The sequence below is a fragment of the Ambystoma mexicanum genome, chromosome 5p (assembly GCF_040938575.1).
Source record: "Ambystoma mexicanum isolate Mex_15411 chromosome 5p, UKY_AmexF1_1, whole genome shotgun sequence".
Taxonomy (NCBI): Eukaryota; Metazoa; Chordata; class Amphibia; order Caudata; family Ambystomatidae; genus Ambystoma; species Ambystoma mexicanum.
Genome location: NC_090930.1, coordinates 58,792,560 through 58,811,698, shown reverse-complemented (window position 1 = coordinate 58,811,698; position 19,139 = coordinate 58,792,560). Strand labels below are relative to the sequence as shown.

At 53.9% G+C, this 19,139-nt stretch overlaps 1 protein-coding gene across 10 annotated transcripts in view; it reads left to right on the top strand.

Annotated features, from left to right (window-relative positions):
* Positions 1-19,139, top strand: part of DLG3 (discs large MAGUK scaffold protein 3) — a 2,111,742-nt gene that overhangs the window by 1,257,777 nt on the left and 834,826 nt on the right. The window contains exon 1 of one of the 10 annotated variants that reach the window (XM_069612444.1): positions 7,908-8,070. The exons of the other annotated variants lie outside the window; for them this stretch is intronic. Within the exon in view, the coding sequence (XP_069468545.1) occupies positions 7,976-8,070 (95 nt within the window). The 5' untranslated portion in view covers positions 7,908-7,975. Of the gene's footprint in view, positions 1-7,907; positions 8,071-19,139 lie in introns of those variants that run through there. 10 annotated transcript variants of the gene reach the window in all.

The following is a 19,139-nucleotide window of genomic DNA, read 5'->3' as shown; positions in this document are numbered from 1 at the left end:
CTCGCCGCTCGATCTGGTTCACTACTTGCTCGGCCTTTTTGCATGGTCTGTCTTGCTCCAGGGCCTGTCTAGCTGCAGGGCCTGTCTCGCTGCAGGGCCTGTCTCGCTGCAGGGCCTGTCCCACTGTCTTCCTGCAGGGTCTGTGTCGCCGCTCGGTCTGCTTCACTACTTGCTCGGCCTTTTTACATGGCCTGTCTCGCAGCAAGGTCTGTCTTGCTCCAGGGCCTGTCTCCTTACTTCTTCTGGTTCAAGAAGTTAAGTTGCAGCTGTAGCTGTTTCGGGGAGTTCCCGCGCGCCTGTAACCGGCAGACCAGGTATCGATGTGAACCAAGAAGGCCACTTCATTCAGATCTTCTTTGGAAAAAGAGGCGTGCACTTTGCGCACAGGCATATAAAAAGAAGCATTGGCAAAGCCAACAGTTTGGGACTTTCTGCAGGCATGGGAAAGGCACTTGCCCGGCACAGTCATAGTGGTATTAGCTGGCCATTGCTGGTAGCAGCTGAAAAATGCGAGTATTTGGGCATCTAATAGCAGTGCCTGGCAAATGCCGAATAATTATATACAAGCCAAAACTGTTGGCTTTGCCAATGCTTGTTTTTGACAGGACTTCAGTGAAGGAAACGCATAGTGCCTATAAATCGAGTGGCTGAAAGCAGAACTGGTTACAACATTTTTATTACAACGGGAGCACCTTTACACCTCCAATCATTAACTCTCAGAAGAATGCTTTGAAAAAACACTGGCAGGCACTTTAAGCATAAAGTTTGATGGTGAGGCTTGAGTAAAGCAAGACCAAAGAGTTCCCATGAGGAGGTGTTTTGGCTGGGGAGGGGCGGGAACGGCCATAGGGATTAACATGGCCAGAGGCAGCCAATCAGTGGCAAATAATCAAATAACACCTAGGAGCGTTCTGTCCTTCCTCATTTTCAGCCCTCATTTGCATTTATAAAGCGCACAATCGGGCCTGGGGCATCGTGCCGCTTTTACAGAAGGCTTACTTACATCCTAACATCGCAGAATGCTCACACGCATCTTAAAGTAAATTCTTAGGGCCCGATTCATGGATTTTTTTGCATGGTTCAAAGTGACTCAGCACGCCTGCCACAAACCCTGACTCATGGAACCGTGCAAAGTGTATTTTTGCAATGCAAAGTCTGTGCAAAGTCTGTGCAAGGTCATTTTTGCAGTACAACATGACTTTCAAGAGACTATGCACTGCAAAAATACACTTTGCACACTTGCATGAGTCAGGGCTTGTGTTGTCAGTGCAGAGTCACTTTTCAGCAGTGCAATGTCACGTACTTTGAACCATGCAAAAAATGCCATTAATTTTCCAATACATGGGTTTCGATACCCCGAGGGCGTTCCAACCACAAAGCGCATTGAGGTCAGACAAATGGCGAAATGGAACTATATAAATGACGACTACAACACAATACAATATACCATTTCTCCCTAGCTGTGCTCTAATGGAATCGTTTCGGCTTATGGGTGGCGCTGAGCAGGCTCGGTGCCCACTCTCTAGCCTCCTCTGCCCTCTGCCCGTGGCTGAGAACAGCAGGCATGTTCCCATTGTTGCTGCAGGCCCCAGGGGGTGTTGCTATATGCCAGCCTCGGAGTATACGATGGGGTGGGCAACGTGCACACCTTTAAACAACATCGGACGAGTAGGGTGGATGCACACAATTGTACAACACACTCTCCCATGACATGCTTTGCAACTTAAACAGCACACTTTAAACAAAAAAGTCCTGGACACTGTTATACACAGTGGTGAACTGGCCTATAGGGAACTCTGGAGATTTCCTGATAGGCCTCTGCACCCTGCGCAGGGGTGGGGGGCTGGCCTTTGGGGAACTCTGGAGATTTCCTGATAGGTCTCTGCACCCTGCACAGTGGTGGACTGGCCTATAGGGAACTCTGGAGATTTCCCAGTAGGCCTCTGCACCCTGCGCGGGGGTCACGCGCCTTTAGGGAACTCTGGAGATTTCCCAGTAGGCCTCTGCACCCTGCGTGGGGGTGGAAGCACTTTTAGGGACCTCTGGAGATTTCCTGATAGGTCTCTGCACCCTGCACAGTGGTGGACTGGCCTATAGGGAACTCTGGAGATTTCCAGGTAGGCCTCTGCACCCTGCGTGGAGGTGGACGCGCCTTTGGGGAACTCTGGAGATTTCCTGATAGGTCTCTGCACCCTGCACAGTGGTGGACTGGCCTATAGGGAACTCCGGAGATTTCCAGGTAGGCCTCTGCACCCTGCTTGGGGGTGGACGCGCCTTTGGGGAACTCTGGAGATTTCCTGATAGGTCTCTGCACCCTGCACAGTGGTGGACTGGCCTATAGGGAACTCTGGAGATTTCCCAGTAGGCCTCTGCACCCTGCGCGGGGGTGACGCGCCTTTAGGGAACTCTGGAGATTTCCCAATAGGCCTCTGCACCCTGAGCAGGGGTGGACTGGCCTATAGGGATCTCTGGAGATTTCCAGGTAGGCCTCTGCACCCTGCGCAGGGGTGGACGTGCCTTTAGGGAACTCTGGAGATTTCCAGGTAGGCCTCTGCGCCCTGCGCAGGGGTGGACTGGCCTATAGGGAACTCTGGAGATTTCCAGGTAGGCCTCTGCGTCCTGCGCAGGGGTGGACTGGCCTATAGGGAACTCTGGAGATTTCCAGGTAGGCCTCTGTGCTCTGCGCAGGGGTGGACTGGCCTATAGGGAACTCTGGAGATTTCCAGGTAGGCCTCTGCGCCCTGCACAGGGGTGGACGCACCTATAGGGAACTCTGGAGATTTCCAGGTAGGCCTCTGCGCCCTGCACAGGGGTGGACGCACCTATAGGGAACTCTGGAGATTTCCAGGTAGGCCTCTGCGCCCTGCACAGGGGTGGACGCACCTATAGGGAACTCTGGAGATTTCCAGGTAGGCCTCTGCGCCCTGCACAGGGGTGGACGCACCTATAGGGAACTCTGGAGATTTCCAGGTAGGCCTCTGTGCCCTGCGCAGGGGTGGACTGGCCTATAGGGAACTCTGGAGATTTCCAGGTAGGCTTCTGCACCCTGGATGGGGTGGACGCGCCTTTAGGGAACTCTGGAGATTTCCAGGTAGGCCTCTGCACCCTGCGCAGGGGTGGACTGGCCTATAGGGAACTCTGGAGATTTCCAGGTAGGCCTCTGCACCCTGGGTGGGGTGGACGTGCCTATAGGGAACTCTGGGGATTTCCAGTTAGGCCTCTGCACCCTGCGCAGGGGTGGACTGGCCTATAGGGAACTCTGGAGATTTCCAGGTAGGCCTCTGCACCCTGCGCAGGGGTGGACTGGCCTATAGGGAACTCTGGAGATTTCCAGGTAGGCCTCTGCACCCTGCGCAGTGGTGGACTGGCCTATAGGGAACTCTGGAGATTTCCCAGTAGGCCTCTGCACCCTGCGCGGGGGTGACGCGCCTTTAGGGAACTCTGGAGATTTCCCAGTAGGCCTCTGCACCCTGCGTGGGGGTGGAAGCACTTTTAGGGACCTCTGGAGATTTCCTGATAGGTCTCTGCACCCTGCACATTGGTGGACTGGCCTATAGGGAACTCTGGAGATTTCCAGGTAGGCCTCTGCACCCTGCGTGGAGGTGGACACGCCTTTGGGGAACTCTGGAGATTTCCTGATAGGTCTCTGCACCCTGCACAGTGGTGGACTGGCCTATAGGGAACTCCGGAGATTTCCAGGTAGGCCTCTGCACCCTGCTTGGGGGTGGACGCGCCTTTGGGGAACTCTGGAGATTTCCTGATAGGTCTCTGCACCCTGCACAGTGGTGGACTGGCCTATAGGGAACTCTGGAGATTTCCCAGTAGGCCTCTGCACCCTGCGCGGGGGTGACGTGCCTTTAGGGAACTCTGGAGATTTCCCAATAGGCCTCTGCACCCTGAGCAGGGGTGGACTGGCCTATAGGGATCTCTGGAGATTTCCAGGTAGGCCTCTGCACCCTGCGCAGGGGTGGACGTGCCTTTAGGGAACTCTGGAGATTTCCAGGTAGGCCTATGCGCGATGCGCAGGGGTGGACTGGCCTATAGGGAACTCTGGAGATTTCCAGGTAGGCCTCTGCGTCCTGCGCAGGGGTGGACTGGCCTATAGGGAACTCTGGAGATTTCCAGGTAGGCCTCTGTGCTCTGCGCAGGGGTGGACTGGCCTATAGGGAACTCTGGAGATTTCCAGGTAGGCCTCTGCACCCTGGACGGGGTGGACGCGCCTATAGGGAACTCTGGGGATTTCCAGGTAGGCCTCTGCGCCCTGCACAGTGGTGGACTGGCCTATAGGGAACTCAGGAGATTTCCAGGTAGGCCTCTGCGTCCTGTGCAGGGGTGGACTGGCCTATAGGGAACTCTGGAGATTTCCAGGTAGGCCTCTGCGCCCTGCACAGGGGTGGACGCACCTATAGGGAACTCTGGAGATTTCCAGGTAGGCCTCTGCACCCTGCGCAGGGGTGGACTGGCCTATAGGGAACTCTGGAGATTTCCAGGTAGGCCTCTGCGCCCTGCACAGGGGTGGGCTGGCCTATAGGGAACTCTGGAGATTTCCAGGTAGGCCTCTGCGCCCTGCGCAGGGGTGGACTGGCCTATAGGGAACTCTGGAGATTTCCAGGTAGGCCTCTGCGCCCTGCGCAGGGGTGGACTGGCCTATAGGGAACTCTGGAGATTTCCAGGTAGGCTTCTGCACCCTGGATGGGGTGGACGCGCCTTTAGGGAACTCTGGAGATTTCCAGGTAGGCCTCTGCACCCTGCGCAGGGGTGGACTGGCCTATAGGGAACTCTGGAGATTTCCAGGTAGGCCTCTGCACCCTGGGTGGGGTGGACGTGCCTATAGGGAACTCTGGGGATTTCCAGTTAGGCCTCTGCACCCTGCGCAGGGGTGGACTGGCCTATAGGGAACTCTGGAGATTTCCAGGTAGGCCTCTGCATCCTGCGCAGGGGTGGACTGGCCTATAGGGAACTCTGGAGATTTCCAGGTAGGCCTCTGCACCCTGCGCAGGGATGGGCTGGCCTATAGGGAACTCTGAGGATTTCCCGGTAGGCCACTGCACACTGCACCCTGTGACTGTTTTGGTGATAACCTATTTTATTTCCAAATGGTGTGACAGGAAACGTTTTGAGCTTGCTGAAAATGTGTCAAACGGGGCCACTTTGAACATTATTTCCAGGGCCTCTTGTGGTCCCGAGTACACCCCTGGTTATACAGCACACTCCGAGGCGTGCACACTTGTTAAATCAACACACATTTATAGACAGCATCGGTGCCCACCCACCTGCAGGCACGCCGTCTGTACTTGCCCCCACCGCACTAGCCTGCTGAGTTGGAGTTCTGGGCGGTCGCCGCAGACCTGCGGTCATGGGGAAAGCAGGTAAATAGCACGACAGCGCCTGTCTGGCTTCCGGGCGACAGCTGGGCCTCGTGGCGCTCTCCGGCTGTGAATTCCGGGCTGCCCTGCAGCGCGCGAGGACCTGAACAGCTGGCACAGCAGCATTCTTCACACCCACTGGAATGCTCCCCCGCCCCCAACACCGTCTCGCGCCCAGCTAGGCCCCCCCACACATGACAAGCAGGGACTAGCTACCTCGGGTGATGGGTGTGCACGTGGATGTTAAGTGTGTATAGATATGACTGTGATTGCAAGTGTTATCTGTGTGTGTGTGTTTTCTTTGCGCGTTGTTCGTGTGCATTAATATTAAGTGTGGTGTTTAGGAGTGTGTACGTGTACTGCCGAGTGTATGTGTTATCTGTGTGTACATGCATTTTAAGTGTAGATATATGAGTGTGTGTGCATGTATTTTGTGAGTGCACGTGTTGTGTGTGGGTGTGCATGTGTTATCTATGTGTGCGTTCCTCGTGTACATTCATTAATTTTAAGTGTGGTGTGTAGGAGTGTGTATGTATACTACCGACGTATGTGTTATCTGTGTGTACATGAATTTTAAGTGTAGAGGTGAGTGTGTGCGCATGTGTTATCTGTGTGTGTGTGTGTGCGTGTGCGTGTGTGTGTGTGTGTGTGTGTGTGCATGTGTTATCTATTTGTGCGTTGTTCGTGTACATTAATTGTATGCGTGGTGTGTAAGTGTACTACCGAGTGTGTGCGTTATCTGTGTGTACATGAATTTTAAGTGTAGAGGTGAGTGTGTGTGCATGTGTTTTGTGTGTGTGTGTGTGTGTGTGTGTGTGTGTGTGTGTGTGCGCATGTGTTATCTGTGTGGGCGTTGTTCGTGTACATTAATTTTAAGTGTGGTGTGCAGGAGTGTGTATGTGTACTACCGAGTGTATGTGTTATCTGTGTGCACATGCATTTTAAGTGTAGATATATGAGTGTGTGTGCATGTATTGTGTGAGTGCATGTGTTGTGTGTGTGTGCATGTGTTATCTGTGTGGGCGTTGTTCGTGTACATTAATTTTAAGTGTGGTGTGTAGGAGTGTGTATGTATACTACCGAGTGTATGGGTTATCTGTCTGTACATTCATTTTAAGTGTAGAGGTGTGTGTGTGTGTGTGTACATGTGTTATCTGTGTGTGTGTGTGTGTGTGTGTGTGTGTGTGTGTGTGTGTGTGTTTGTGTGTGTGTGTGCATGTGTTATCTGTGTGTGCGTTGTTCGTGTACATTACTTTTAAGTGTGGTGTGTAGGAGTGTGTATGTGTACTACCGAGTGCATGTGTTATCTGTGTGCACATGCATTTTAAGTGTAGAGATATGTGTGTGCATGTGTTATGTGTGTGCATGTGTTGTGTGTGTGTGTGTGTGTGCGCATGTGTTATCTGTGTGTGTGTGTGCACGTGTTATCTGTGTGCACATGACTTTTAAGTGTAGAGATATGTGTGTGCATGTGTTGTGTGTGTGCATGTGTTGTGTGTGTGTGTGTGCGTATCTGTGTGTGTGTGTGCACGTGTTATCTGTGTGCACATGCATTTTAAGTGTAGAGATATGTGTGTGCATGTGTTGTGTGTGTGCATGTGTTGTGTGTGTGTGTGTGTGTGCGCATGTGTTATCTGTGTGTGTGTGTGCACGTGTTATCTGTGTGCACATGACTTTTAAGTGTAGAGATATGTGTGTGCATGTGTTGTGTGTGTGTGTGCGTATCTGTGTGTGTGTGTGCACGTGTTATCTGTGTGCACATGACTTTTAAGTGTAGAGATATGTGTGTGTGCATGTGTTGTGTGTGTGCATGTGTTGTGTGTGTGTGTGTGTGCGCATGTGTTATCTGTGTGTGTGTGTGCACGTGTTATCTGTGTGCACATGACTTTTAAGTGTAGAGATATGTGTGTGTGCATGTGCGTGTGTATGTGTTATCTGTGTGTACGTTGTTCGTGTACATTAATTTTAAGCGTGGTGTGTAGGAGTGTGTAAGTGTACTACCAAGTGTATGTGTTATCTCTGTGTACATGCATTTTAAGTGTAGAGATGTGTGTGTGCATGTGTTGTGTGTGTGCGCGCATGTGTTATCTGTGTGTGTGTGTGTGTGTGTGTGTGTGTGTGTGCACGTGTTATCTGTGTGTGCGTGGTTCGTGTGCATTACTGTTAAGTGTGGCGTTTAGGAGTGGGTAAGTGTCCTTGAGGGGGTGCGCGCGCGTGTGTGTGTGTGTGTGGTGTATCGGAGTGTGTGTCATAGAGCGTGCACTGTGCATGTGTAAATGTGTGCCTTAGTTGTCCCTCTTATGTGTCTTAATGCTACCACCTAATGTCTGGCCCCATCTTTCAGAGGTTCCCAGCTGCAGGGGGGTCACTTGTTTAACAGAAAGTGGGGGCTGCCCCCGGTGAGTGATGCCAGAGCTCCGTGTTTTGCCCAAACTAGTTGACGCGGCTTTGAATTTGAATTTGGGAGTGGAGGGGGAGGGGGAGGGGGCGGGCAGCGGTGATTTCTCGGCCTCCTCTTGCAGAGCAGCAGGGAGTGCAGCAGGGAGAGAGAGAGAGAGAGAGAGGGGGAGGGAGCGCGGGGCCCCTGGGACCCCTGCACCGGCCCCGGGATGTTCACCGTCAACGTCTCGTCCTCCATGTCCAGCGGGCGGAGTCCGGCGGCCCCCAGCGGCGCCCGGAGGAGGGGGGCCGAGAGGGACTCCAGGTATGGCCCGGGGGTAAGGTAGGGGCAGGAAAGGGTTAAACCGAGAGGAGGGGCGGTGGAGAGGTAAAGGGCTGACGGCGAAAGAGGGGACAAGAGAAGAGGGTGGGCGTCTGAGGAAGGGCGGTGGGGGACAATATAGGGGAGGGGAGAGAGAGTGAGGGAGAGCAGAGAGGGGGGATTAAAGAATAGAAGGGGTGTGGGGTAAATGGAAGAGAGGGCTAAGGATGAAGGGGAAGGGTGGGTGCAAGGATGCAGGCAGAGGGGGCAAAGGGGGTGGAGGTAAGGCAAGAGGGGGTACCATGGGGAAGAGGCAAAAGCAGCAGGGGTAAGAGTGGGGTGCACTGCTCATGGGGCAGGGGCAAGAGGGGCACATGAAGGGAGCGGGAAGAGGTGTTGGAAAGGGGGGGCATGTGCTCACAATTATTACTGGCAACATCATGCAGAACTTTCTGTGTTTATTGGGGCTCCTCAAACAGGCACAGGAACTAAACCCACAGCGCCCGGAAGAGCGCCCAACGCCCCCTGCAATTCTCCGGGGGCAGAGGGGTCTCAGGGCCCGGTCACTCCGTGCACACCTTCCAGGAGAGACCCCCACACCCCACCGGGGCACAGGCACATCAAGGCCAGGGCAGTGAGTGCACACCTTCAGAAGGGCCCCCAACCCCCGCCGCTGGGGCCAGGCATTTCAGGGCCAGGGCAGTCAGTGCACACCTCCCAGCAGAGCCCACTACACCCCACCGGGACCCAGGCACCTCAGGGCCAGGGCGGTCAGTGCCCACCTTCCAGAAGAGTCAACCCCCTCTCCATCCGGGGCACAGGCACCTCAGGGCCAGAGCACTCCGTGCACACCTCCCAGAAGGGCCCCACACCCCACCAGGGAACAGGGCCTCAGGGCAAGGGCAGTCAGTGCACACTTCCCAGAAAAGCCCCCTACACAGCACTAGGGCACAGGGCCTCAGGGCCAGGGCAGTCAGTGCACACCTTCCAGCAAAGCCCCCCACACCCCACCGTGACCCAGGCACCTCAGGGCCAGGGCAGTCAGTGCACACCTCCCAGCAGAGCCCACCACACCCCACCGGGACCCAGGCACCTCAGGGCCAGAGCACTCCGTGCACACCTCCCAGAAGGGCCCCACACCCCACCAGGGAACAGGGCCTCAGGGCAGTCAGTGCACACCTCCCAGCAGAGCACACCACACCCCACCGGGACCCAGGCACCTCAGGGCCGGGGCAGTCAGTGCACACCTCCCAGCAGAGCCCCCCACTCCCCACCAGGGCACAGGCACCTCAGGGCCAGGGCTGTCAGTGCACACCTCCCAGCAGAGCCCACCACGCCCCACCAGGGCACAGGCACCTCAGGGCCAGGGCAGTCAGTGCACACCTCCCAGCAGAGCCCCCCACGCCCCAACAGGGCACAGGGCAGTCAGTGCACACCTTCCAGAAGAGCCCCCACGCCCCACCAGGGCACAGGGCCAGGGCAGTCAGTGCACACCTCCCAGCAGAGCGCCCATGCCCCACCAGGTCACAGGGCCAGGGCAGTCAGTGCACACCTTCCAGAAGAGCCCCCACGCCCCACCAGGGCACAGGGCCAGGGCAGTCAGTGCACACCTCCCAGAAGAGCCCCCACGCCCCACCAGGGCACAGGGCCAGGGCAGTCAGTGCACACCTCCCAGAAGAGCCCCCACGCCCCACCGGGACCCAGGCACCTCAGGGCCAGGGCAGTCAGTGCACACCTTCCAGAAGGGCCCCCCACACCTCCCCAGGACCCAGGCACCTCAGGGCAGTCAGTGCACACCTCCCAGAAGAGCCCCACACCCCACCAGGGCACAGGGCCAGGGCAGTCAGTGCACACCTCCCAGCAGAGCCCACCACAGAACACCGGGACCCAGGCACCTCAGGGCCAGGGCAGTCAGTGCACACCTCCCAGAAGAGCCCCCACACCCCACCAGGGCACAGGCACCTCAGGGCCAGGGCAGTCAGTGCACACCTCCCAGAAGAGCCCCCACACCCCACCAGGGCACAGGGCCAGGGCAGTCAGTGCACACCTCCCAGAAGAGCCCCCACACCCCACCAGGGCACAGGCACCTCAGGGCCAGGGCAGTCAGTGCACACCTCCCAGAAGAGCCCCCACGCCCCACCAGGGCACAGGGCCAGGGCATTCAGTGCACACCTCCCAGAAGAGCCCCCACACCCCACCAGGGCACAGGCACCTCAGAGCCAGGGCAGTCAGTGCACACCTCCCAGAAGAGCCCCCACACCCCACCAGGGCACAGGGCCAGGGCAGTCAGTGCACACCTTCAGAAGGGCGCCCCACCAGGGCACAGGGCCAGGGCAGTCAGTGCACACCTTCCAGCAGAGCCCACCACACCCCACCGGGACCCAGGCACCTCAGGGCAGTCAGTGCACACCTTCCAGAAGAGCCCCCACACACCACCAGGGCACAGGACCAGGGCATTCAGTGCACACCTCCCAGCAGAGCCCACCACACCCCACCGGGACCCAGGCACCTCAGGGCCAGGGCAGTCAGTGCACACCTCCCAGAAGAGCCCCCACGCCCCACCAGGGCACATGGCCAGGGCAGTCAGTGCACACCTCCCAGAAGAGCCCCGACACCCCACCAGGGCACAGGGCCAGGGCAGTCAGTGCACACCTCCCAGAAGAGCCCCCACGACCCACCAGGGCACAGGGCCAGGGCAGTCAGTGCACACCTCCCAGAAGAGCCCCCACACCCCACCAGGGCACAGGGCCAGGGCAGTCAGTGCACACCTTCCAGAAGGGCCCCCCACACCCCACCAGGGCACAGGGCCAGGGCAGTCAGTGCACACCTCCCAGAAGAGCCCCCACGCCCCACCGGGACCCAGGCACCTCAGGGCCAGGGCAGTCAGTGCACACCTCCCAGCAGAGCCCACCACACCTCCCAGCAGAGCCCACCACACCACACCGGGACCCAGGCACCTCAGGGCCAGGGCAGTCAGTGCACACCTCCCAGAAGAGCCCCCACGCCCCACCAGGGCACAGGGCCAGGGCAGTCAGTGCACACCTCCCAGCAGAGCCCACCACACCCCACCGGGACCCAGGCACCTCAGGGCAGTCAGTGCACACCTCCCAGCAGAGCCCACCACACCCCACCGGGACCCAGTCACCTCAGGGCCAGGGCAGTCAGTGCACACCTCCCAGAAGAGCCCCCACGCCCCACCAGGGCACAGGGCCAGGGCAGTCAGTGCACACCTCCCAGAAGAGCCCCCACGCCCCACCAGGGCACAGGGCCAGGGCAGTCAGTTCACACCTCCCAGAAGAGCCCCCACGCCCCACCAGGGCACAGGCACCTCAGGGCCAGGGGAGTCAGTGCACACCTCCCAGAAGAGCCCCCACGCCCCACCAGGGCACAGGGCCAGGGCAGTCAGTGCACACCTCCCAGAAGAGCCCCCACGCCCCACCAGGGCACAGGGCCAGGGCAGTCAGTGCACACCTCCCAGAAGAGCCCCCAGGCCCCACCAGGGCACAGGGCCAGGGCAGTCAGTGCACACCTTCAGAAGGGCCCCCACACCCCACCAGGGCACAGGGCCAGGGCAGTCAGCGCACACCTCCCAGAAGAGCCCCCACGCCCCACCAGGGCACAGGGCCAGGGCAGTCAGTGCACACCTCCCAGAAGAGCCCCCACACCCCACCAGGGCACAGGGCCAGGGCAGTCAGTGCACACCTCCCAGAAGAGCCCCCACGCCCCACCAGGGCACAGGGCCAGGGCAGTCAGTGCACACCTCCCAGCAGAGCCCACCACACCCCACCGGGACCCAGGAACCTCAGGGCAGTCAGTGCACACCTCCCAGCAGAGCCCACCACATCCCACCGGGACCCAGGCACCTCAGGGCCAGGGCAGTCAGTGCACACCTTCCAGAAGAGCCCCCACGCCCCACCGGGACCCAGGCACCTCAGGGCCAGGGCAGTCAGTGCACACCTCCCAGCAGAGCCCACCACACCCCACCAGGACCCAGGCACCTCAGGGCAGTCAGTGCACACCTCCCAGCAGAGCCCACCACACCGGGACCCAGGCACCTCAGGGCCAGGGCAGTCAGTGCACACCTTCCAGAAGAGCCCACACACCCCACCAGGGCACAGGACCAGGGCAGTCAGTGCACACCTTCAGAAGGGCCCCCCACACCCCACCAGGTCACAGGGCCAGGGCAGTCAGTGCACACCTTCAGAAGGGCCCCCACGCCCCCCTCCCGGGAACTGGCACCTCAGGGACGTTGGTCCAGACCTTCATGAAGGGATAGGGCACTCAACCCACATTTTCCTACCCCCCAACACCCCCCTCCCCCTTTCACCGAGTTAAAAATGTAGCAGGACCGTTTGGGTCATTAAGAAGGAGCGACTCCAACTCCCATCGTTAGGAATATAGAAGAGGGGCATTTCGGGTTTACAGCTGCAAATAGATCTAGTTTAAAAAGATATTTTGTAGCTGAGTGATGGGTGTTTCGGAAAGGGAGAAAGAAGGGCTTAAGGGTTGGAAATATGAGCAGAGTAAACCCGCCCTCCCCCCCCCACCACCGGCATCAGAAATAGCGACTATTGGGGCCGGAAATGAGGAGAGAGGACAGGTCCCAACTGGCAGCTTTAGCAAGTTAGCAGGTGGGGGCATTTTGGGTCTGGCCGAGGGGCATGTGCCTCTTTCTGATTAACTACTCTCTGACGCGGGTGACTACTATGGCCCACGGTCTGCTCGTTTTCTCAAAATCACCTTTGATACCCCGTAAGAGGGAAAGTGGGGTTCTTATGCCCAGTGGGGGATCTTCAGAAGGGAATGGGGCGAGTGCCCTGGTCCTGAGGTTGACCCATCAGGGTGCAATAGAAGATAGAGGATAACTCACAACGTTGCTGTTGAAATGAGGCTGTCATTTCGACCCCTCGGGGGTGTAGTAGACGATGAGGGATGAGTGCTTAGATGAAATGACTGGCGTTGCTGCAACTTCTTAGTGATAGTAAACATTGTGCACGCCGGGTTCATTCTGATTAGGCACAAATAGTCAGGCAGTCTTGGTTAGTTGCTGTTAATGTCTCGACTGTGGCTGGTCTTTTATTTTCTCTGAAGGGTAGTGAGCTGTTCTCCAGGCACGCTCACACGTTTCACCATTTTCTGACTAGCAACATCTTGGCTGTAAACTGGTGTGAGTTCTACTTCTACGTGATTTTCTAAAATTACCATGATCAGAAAACTCCACCAGTTCATCATTTAGATTAAGATTCAATTTTTAGGGTACATAATTTCTCCAAGGATATAAAGGACCTGGTCACTGGATATTAAACAATGTCTCAGGAACCTGTGCTGCTTAATTTAAAAAAGTGGTGATAAAGTGATCCAACCAAAGGACTAAGAACAGTGCTCATGTCTGGGATAATCATTATATCCAACTAGAGGACTGGAAGTAATGCATCTACTTGGCATAGGCCTCTAGATCCGACAAGAGAAGCGAGACCAATGCTAGCATTGGAGATAATCCTGGTATGCAACCCAAGGACTGGTAATAATACCTGATCTAACCACAAGATCTGACCAGAGGACTGAGAACAATATCAGTATTGGAGATAATCACAATAGTCAACACAGGGGACGAGGAAGAAGGCACCTAGCTGGGATCACCGCTCGATCCGACCAGAGGACGGAAATCAATTCTTGTACCTGGGATAATCATGATATCCAAGAAGATGACTGGGAATAATACACCTCCCTGGAATGACCACGGGATCCGATCAGAGGACCGAGATCAATGCTAGCATTGGTGGTAATCACGAAATCCGACCTGAGGACTGGGAACAAGGTAACTACCTGGTGTAACCAGTAGATACGATCAGAGTAATGAGAACAATGCTGCTATCTGGGATAGACACTGAATGCTATCAGAGGACTCAGAATAATGTTTCTACCAGGGGTAACCATTAGATCCAACTAGAGAACTGAGAACAATTCTTGTGTCTCAGATAGTCATAATATCCAGCCAGAGGACTGGGAATAATGCTCCTACCTAGAATAACCACTAGATCAAAATATAGGACATTAAACAATGCTCGTATTGTGGATAATAATGGTATTGGATCCAAGCGCTGGTAATAATGCTCCTACTTGGGGTAACCAATGGAACCGACCAGAGGACTCAGAACAATGCTCATATCTAGGAAAATCATGGTATCTGACCAGAGGACTGGGAATAATGTTCCTACCTGGGATGGCCACTAGATCAAACTAGAGGACATTAACACATGCTAGTATTGTGGATAATTTTGATATCTGACGGGATGACCACCAGATCAAACTAGAGGACATTAACACATGCTAGTATTGTGGATAATTTTGATATCTGACCAGAGGACTGGGAATAATGTTCCTACCTGGGATAACCACTAGATAAAACTAGAGGACATTAACAAATGCTAGTATTGTGGATAACTTTGATATCTGACCCGAGGACTGGGAATAATGTTCCTACCTGGGATGACCACTCGATAAAACTAGAGGACATTAACAAATGCTAGTATTGTGGATAACTTTGATATCTGACCCGAGGACTGGGAATAATGTTCCTACCTGGGATGACCACTAGATAAAACTAGAGGACATTAACAAATGCTAGTATTGTGGATAATCTTAATATCTGACCCGAGGACTGGGAATAATGCTTCTGACCAGAGGACTGAGAGTCCCCCTATATAGGATAATGGCCAGTAGCTGACCAGCTGATCAGAGGACCTGGCGCAATGGTCCTACCTGGAATGATCACAAGATACATCCAGAGGACTAGGAAAAATGAGGGCAACAAATAATTGTCCTACCCGGGATAGTTATGAGATCCATCCAGTGGACTGGAATAACCACAAGAAGTGACCAGAAGACGCAGAATAGTGCTCCTACATGGGAAAGCAATGACATCAGTCCAGAGATCCTGCAACAATGTATTACCCGAAGTAACCATTAGAACTGACCAGACGACTGGGAATAATGCTCCCATATGAACCGACCGATCTCATGGTCGAAAGATAACGTCGTACACATAGGTGGGACCCAGAGATGAATGGGACTAACCTAATGGGATCTAAGTGGTAGTCTAGTGACTGACTACCTGCTGGGACAGCATCTCCAACCTCATCACGAGTTAGCCGCTAACCTCGGCGGTATTACCAGCGGGGCTATTAGCGTTACCGCCAAACCCCCCGGCACTATTAGCGCCGGATCACAGGTTTGGCGGAACGGTAAGTCCCCATTTCCCAACGAGCCTATTTAGGAATTTCCTATTCCACATTGGGCCCAATAGGGAATGTTCAGCGCTATTACCGGCGGTAGAATTACCGCCGGCGGTAATAGCACCAAAAATTGACAAAATCGCGGCAGATTTTCCCCCAGCTCAGAGCTGGGGGTTAATCCGCCAAGCCCGTGATTTGGCAGTCCCTTAAATGCGGCGGTAATAGCGTTACCACTGCATTTAAGGGTTACTACCAAACTCGTGATGAGGCAGCAAATGTTACAATTACCAGCTGTATAAAACCTGGTGAATGGGAGGGCAGGTAGGTCATCAGTTCGGACAATGAGTATGGAAATTGAGAATCTGAACCAGGAGCTCAATTATAAGAATTAAGCCGATCGACCAGGCACTACATTTATTTGTTTGGGTTTCAAATCACAGTGCCAAGCGAGCAAGTAGCTTCAGAGTGCCAAGGATAAGAAAGGGGATGGCGGGCTGTGGAAGGGGGCAAGGGTTCAGGGCCGATCACAGCTATATCAGGGACATTGTCTGAGATGATCAAAAACTCAAGATTTAAGTTAATTAAGAGTATGCAAAGAGAATGCAGGAGTACGCAGCAACAAGGATGTCATTTAGTGGTCACCAAGGGGCGCACCTGCAACCCCTGAGGTCTCCCTTGCTACCCCCAAAAAATGTTTACATTTTTTTTTATTATTATTTTTTTATTGAAGCTCCTGGTTCTGTGGCAAGCGCCATGTGGCTCTTTGTTTCTGAAGAAGTCAGGTTTCTTCTTCAGGCCTCTTAAAAAAACAAGGAGTTCCACAAGTGTAACACTGAGCAGGGACCCTAAATAAGAAAGAATAGGAACAAACAATCTGTCTTTCTGGAATTCTATACAATAATTGCTAGACTCATTAAAGGTTTATTTCAGGCACACTCCAGGGGGTGAGTCACTGATTTAGTCTGTTCTTAAACACCTCACATTCAAAATGAAGACAAAACCTCCAAAAAGCATTCAGAGTAGAATAAGCATCCTCTTCAGACTGGGCTTCATCACGAGTTGGGCGCTAACCCCGGCGGTATAACCGCGGGGGTATTAGCCCTACCGCCAAACCCCCCGGCGCTATTGGCGCCGGATCACGGGTTTGGTGAAACGGAAAGTCCCCATTCCCCATTGGGCCCATTCAGGAATTTCCCATTCCCCACTGGGCCCAATGGGGAATGTTCAGCGCTATTACCGCCAGAGATATTACCACCAGCGGTAATAGTGCCGGAAATTGGCAAAAACGCTGCGGATTTGCCCTCAGCTCAGAGCTGGGGGTAAATCCACCAAGCCTGTGATTTGGCAGATGCTTAAATGCAGCGGTAATAGCGTAACCGCCGCATTTAAGGGTTACCACTGAACTCGTGATGAGGCTGTCTGTATTTTGCTTTTCGCGAGTTGCAGTTGTATCATGTTTTTTTTCTGCGGTTGTCTCTGTTACGATCATCATATGACATTCCATCTCGGTGTCCTCGGTCACTTGACAAAATCCTTGTGCCCAAAAGCTTGTGTACAGTGTAGAAATGTTTGACCATAGAACATAAAGTGGCCCTTGATTTCATTGAGCCACAATGAATGCTTTGTGGTAATGTGTCAATCTTTCCTATCTCCATGGCATGCTGCTCAGGTGTTTGTTTGCATTTATTTATTTTATTGTTCATTTGGAAGGCGCTTTATACAACAGAATTGTGTTTCAAAGCGCCACAAGGCTAATTGGGAAGGGAACGGGGAAGATAATAACAGTGGTTAAGTATGAAAAGCAACAATCATATATAGAGCCATGGGCCTACTAGGCCTTGTGGCATTCGGCTGTGCAAGTGCATTGATGAGAAGTGAGGGGGGAGAGGATGGAAAGGTGGGAGAAGAAGGGTGAACAAGAGCCGGAGGAGGGCTCAAGAGGTAAGTGCCAAGGTGCTATGTGGAGCCACTAGGTGGGGACCCCCAGGAAAATCAAGTGGGCTCGGGGTGCTGGTGATGACGGGGCGGAAGGGCCTGAGAGCCTGTGAGGTTCATGAGGACCAGGCCACCGTCACAGCGGCAGTGGGGTGATTAGCAAGGAGGGGAAAGATGGAAAGAGGTACAGAAGAACAGCGTTGTTAGCAGATTCCGGAACTTAAGGTCGACCGGCTCAAATCTAAGAGGGGCAGGGAGGGTGTTCCAAAGGGAGGCACCAGCCGCAGAGAGAGATCTCTCCCCCACTCTCTGCTTAGAGAAACGTTAAACAGTCAGGGAGTTGGAGTTAGAGGAGCGTAGGGCTCTAGCAGGGGAGTATTTAGGGAGGGAAAGTTGGAGATAGCGGGGGTCCCAGGCCCCAGAAGGCCTTGTGGATGATGCAGAGGGTCTTGGAGTTTATCCTCGCAGCCACAGGGAGCCAGTGGAGAGAGATTAGGGCTGGAGAGATGCTGTCCCTGGGCTTGAGGTCAAGGATAAGTTTTGCAGCCTTATTCTGGATTAGCTGGAAGGGGGGAAGAGAGGAGCGACGGAGATTGAGAAAGAGGCTGTTGCAGTAGTCCAGCCTGGAAAGGACCAGAGCTCTAGAGACATTGAGCTTAATGAGTAACAAGGTAACGAGTGCCCAGAGTATGGGAGGCCGTGTGAGGGCACTGCTTTACCTGTGCTACTCTACATTCTTTAATACACAGTTATAAACCCTCCCAATGGTATGTATTTTGCCAACCTCTGAAGCCTGAAAAGTAGATCCATGCAGTCTTGGCATGTGGCCAACTTTGCACCAGACCTGCAGATGAACTGGTCTGCTGTTAAATCTGTTACCAGTTTAATGTTATCCACTACAGGGTGCAATTTGCTTTCAGACTTTGAGAACATTCAGTATTTGCTCGTTTTACTATAGCCAATAGGATCACTATAGCCGGTAAAATAGCTCAGTGGTTTGAGCACTCACTGCTGCGACGTGTGTGTGATCTGCAGGTTCGAATTCCGGGAAGGCCAACTCAGCCTTTCATCCTTCTGAGGGTGATAAATGAGTACCAACACAGGTTGGGTGATATTGTATGTATATTTGTTCTATATAAAGCGCTTAAGCGTAAGTGCTATATAATAACACATCATTATCATTTGGCCTTGGGCGTCTGCTTGCATTCACAGTAATTTGTTAATATGGGCCTATACACACTGATCTTAACGATACATGTGGTGAGCCATTCTTGTATGAAAGGCATATCACATTACAGTGATATCGTAACCATATTTTTCGTAGTGTATTTAGGAATAATTCTAAGTGATGCCACTTCCTATTTCGTGTTCCATCGCTTCCTGTGATGTCACTTTGGGGTGGGGTCAAATGACATAACTTCCTGTGATGTCAACAGAGGTCAAGGGTCATGTGATGTCACTTCCGCTACCCCTGGAAGTTTGGTGAAATGACATCCCTGAGGGGCAATAATCACGAGGCCAGAAAAGATATGTGCAGTCGTCAAGGGATTTGGCACAAGGTCAATGCAAGTTATTAGTAAAAGATGCTGGGTATATTGAGGTTTCAGTCCGTGGTGTGGATTTTAAGGGCTTCCTCGACTTTTGATTGTCACATCGTGTTTTCAGATTGTCCACAATTGTGGGCCTACAACGCAAAGTCTCCTTCCTCCGACTTGTTTCTTTTTCAATGTGTGTTTGCAGAGCAGTAGTTTCCTGGCTGGTCTCAAATTCCTGGTTTGGGAATGGGGTTCAACAGACTGGCCATATATTTCAGGCGAGCCCGACAGTGCTCTATCCACTAAGGAAAGCATCCTGTCAGTGATTCTGGAATTAGCGAATGTAGCGACGTGAGTGCTGGGGTGA